The sequence below is a fragment of the Otolemur garnettii genome, unplaced genomic scaffold (genome assembly GCF_000181295.1).
Source record: "Otolemur garnettii isolate 467f Iridium unplaced genomic scaffold, OtoGar3 scaffold00087, whole genome shotgun sequence".
Lineage (NCBI taxonomy): Eukaryota > Metazoa > Chordata > Mammalia > Primates > Galagidae > Otolemur > Otolemur garnettii.
In genome coordinates, this window is record NW_003852482.1 from 1,463,479 (window position 1) to 1,466,339 (window position 2,861).

Sequence of the window (2,861 nt, forward strand, 5' to 3'; positions counted from 1 at the left end):
TATACACTGATACATGCACATGTGTACACATAAATGTATACACTGATACATGTACACACCAACATGCATGTTACACTGACACGTGCACACTGACACGTGTACACAGCAATGTATTCACTGATGCACGTACACACCGACATGCATGTTATACTGACATGTGCACAACAATACATGTGTACACACTGATGTATACACTGACGTGTGCACATGGACACACATGTATACTCTGACACATGCCCACACATCAGCCCACATGGAAGCACAGTGCACACATGGCACAGTCTTCTGGGAGATACTTGGGATCAGGGGCTGCCAGAGTCAGCCATATACAAGCCAGATGGGGCGGGCAGACATACAAGGGTGTGGCTGAGAGCCCTCACACGCTGGGGTGTGTAATGCCCCTCACGGCTAGCTGCCAGGCCCAGGAGGCCCTGACCTCTACCTTGCTGGCCCTGGCAGAGGGCTCCTCCCTCCTCGGTGGCAGAGTCATAGTTCCGTGTCCTGGGGTGGGGAGAGGTCCTAAGCATAGCGGTCTGCTGCACCTAGCCCTGCCTCACACACCTGCCCAGGTTCCTCTCAAGGGACCACGGTGGTGGCCTAGGTCCACTCCTGGAAGCCCCAAGACCCCACCCTCTGGACTGCCTGGACACCACCCTTGGCCTGAGGTTTGCAGCAGCACTCACTACACATGGCCCCCAAGCCAGTGTGCTGTCCTCCCGCAGTAGGCACTCCACAGCCTTTCCCAAAGGGGCTCCCAGGAACAGTGGAATGTTCTAGTTTGCAGAGTGGGGCTGTGGGCAGACACAAAGTTGCAGCCTGGAAGAGATGTGTCCTCTCCACAAGGGACAGAGACTGCTCTGGCCCCAGAACACTGACCTGAACCATGTCCCCAAGACAGGGGAGAGGAGGGCTCAAGCAGCACAAGAAGGAGACCAGTGCCTTTCTCTGCGGTGGCTGAGGGCACCTGGCAGGGTCACCTCACTCTGGGGCCAGGACTCTGCCCAGGTCCCCAGTGAGTGCAAAGACCAGTCCTAAGTGGAGATCAGCCTTTCCTGGGACACCAGGCTGGGCAGACACCAGGCCCTCCTCAAAAAACCCCATGCAGTCCAAACAACCAGGGACATCTAGAGGAACAGAACTGCCCACAGCCCAGCCTGTCCTAGAGCAGGGTGTGAGGTGAGGTCACTCAGCCTTCCTCAACGCTGACAGCCTCACAGAATAAAGCCCCAAAAGCTGCCTGGGTGCTGAGTGGAGGCGTCAACCCGCCCTGGAATCAAATTAATGACACAGGAGCTACTTGGTTCTGCTTCCTTGGGAAGCCACGTTTCCTTTTTAATGTTTGGCCTCCGCAACTCACAGACGGCCCACAGGCCTCAAATTAGGACACAGCTGCAGCTTAACCCAAAACACAAGGGTGCTGAGTGCAGACAACATGTGCTGCTCCAGCAACCACCCGCCCGATCCCCGCTCCCCGCTCAACCATGCTAGCAGGAGAAGAAATCTGGGAAGATGCCGTCCACCTCGTCACGCAGGGCCAGGCCTGCGCAGCCCAAGTCTGAGGCCCATGGCTCCAGGGGACTATCCTGGAGCTCCTGGCAGCCAGGCTCAGAGTCCTCCAGGAGACCTGGCTCTGTCCGGTCGAGTGGGCTGCTCCTGGCCGGTGCCCAGGTAGAGGCCCCACATCCTCTGCCATCCAGGGGCCCTGGAAAGACAGCTAGTCAGCAGAGCTCAGGGCAGCAGGGCTCCACCTCTGCCCACTCTGGAGGCTCTGCTCATCTGTGAGATGGGAACACAAACCCTGCCTCGTCCCTCTGTGCTCATCTGTGAGATGGGAACACAAACCCTGGTGCGAAGGAGGGTGGATCACCCCCAGCAACCCTGTTCCCTGGACATCTGCTGGGCCAGAGCCAGGAAGGAGCCCCCATCACTAAAACCTGAGGGACATGACTTCTAGACATATCACAGCTGGCCTCACCAATGCTAGGACACAAGTCGCACACACTATAGCCCTGTGCTGTGTACACACATTCCTGGTCACACCTGCTCGCACATCCCAGAACCCACCCCTCCAAGGTAGTCATCCTGACAACCAGGTACCAGTGGGGGAAATGGGGGGTTAGACACAGATGCCAGGACTCCAAGTCATGCAGCACACTGGGCCTTGGACTATACCCTGCCCTACAGCCTTGTGCCCTGCTCACCTAGCCACCAGTCGGGACTAGAAGTCAGGAGTAATGATGTCCCTTCCTCCGTGTCGGATCCTGACACAGACCTAGGGGTGAGAAGACCACCCACTCCAAGTGGCCTCAGGTGGACCCACTGGACCCCAAGTCCCGAAAAGATGGCACCTGAGTCAAAGAGGAATCAGGCGCTGCCCCTGCTTAACCCCTGGAGATGCTGAAGCCGCTGCTGCCCAGCACACAGGCCACCTAGCACTGCTGCCCCACCCCAGGCCGCCAGCATCTCCCCTGGTTCCTCTCCAGCCGCTGTCTCACTCCTCTCCCTCCCCTGCCCACACCCCAGCTGGTGTATGCTTGGGAAACACAAACGCATTTCACCATCAGCCAAAACAAAAGACAAGAAGACAAAAGTGCTTTCAGACACACAGCAGAGCACACCTGGTGACTCCTGACTCTAGGCAGCCACTCCCTGGCCTGGCCTGAAGTGCTGGTGTGCCTCCCACAGGTGCCCAGGAAGTAGGAACAGAGGCCTCCCACAGGTGCCCAGGAAGCAGGGACAGAGGCCTCCCACAGGTGCCCAGGAAGTAGGGACAGAGGCCTCCCACAGGTGCCCAGGAAGCAGGGACAGAGGCCACCCACAGGTGCCCAGGAAGCAGGGACAGAGGCCTCCCACAGGTGCCC

At 58.3% G+C, this 2,861-nt stretch overlaps 1 protein-coding gene across 1 annotated transcript in view; it reads right to left on the bottom strand.

Annotated features, from left to right (window-relative positions):
• Positions 1–1,484: 1,484 nt before the first annotated feature.
• Positions 1,485–2,861, bottom strand: part of SOHLH1 (spermatogenesis and oogenesis specific basic helix-loop-helix 1) — a 5,283-nt gene continuing 3,906 nt past the window's right edge. The window contains exons 8-9 of the mRNA XM_023516093.1: positions 2,202–2,272; positions 1,485–1,702 (exon numbers count right to left, since the gene is read on the bottom strand). Of these exons, the coding sequence (XP_023371861.1) occupies positions 1,485–1,702; positions 2,202–2,272 (289 nt within the window). The remainder of the gene's footprint in view (positions 1,703–2,201; positions 2,273–2,861) is intronic.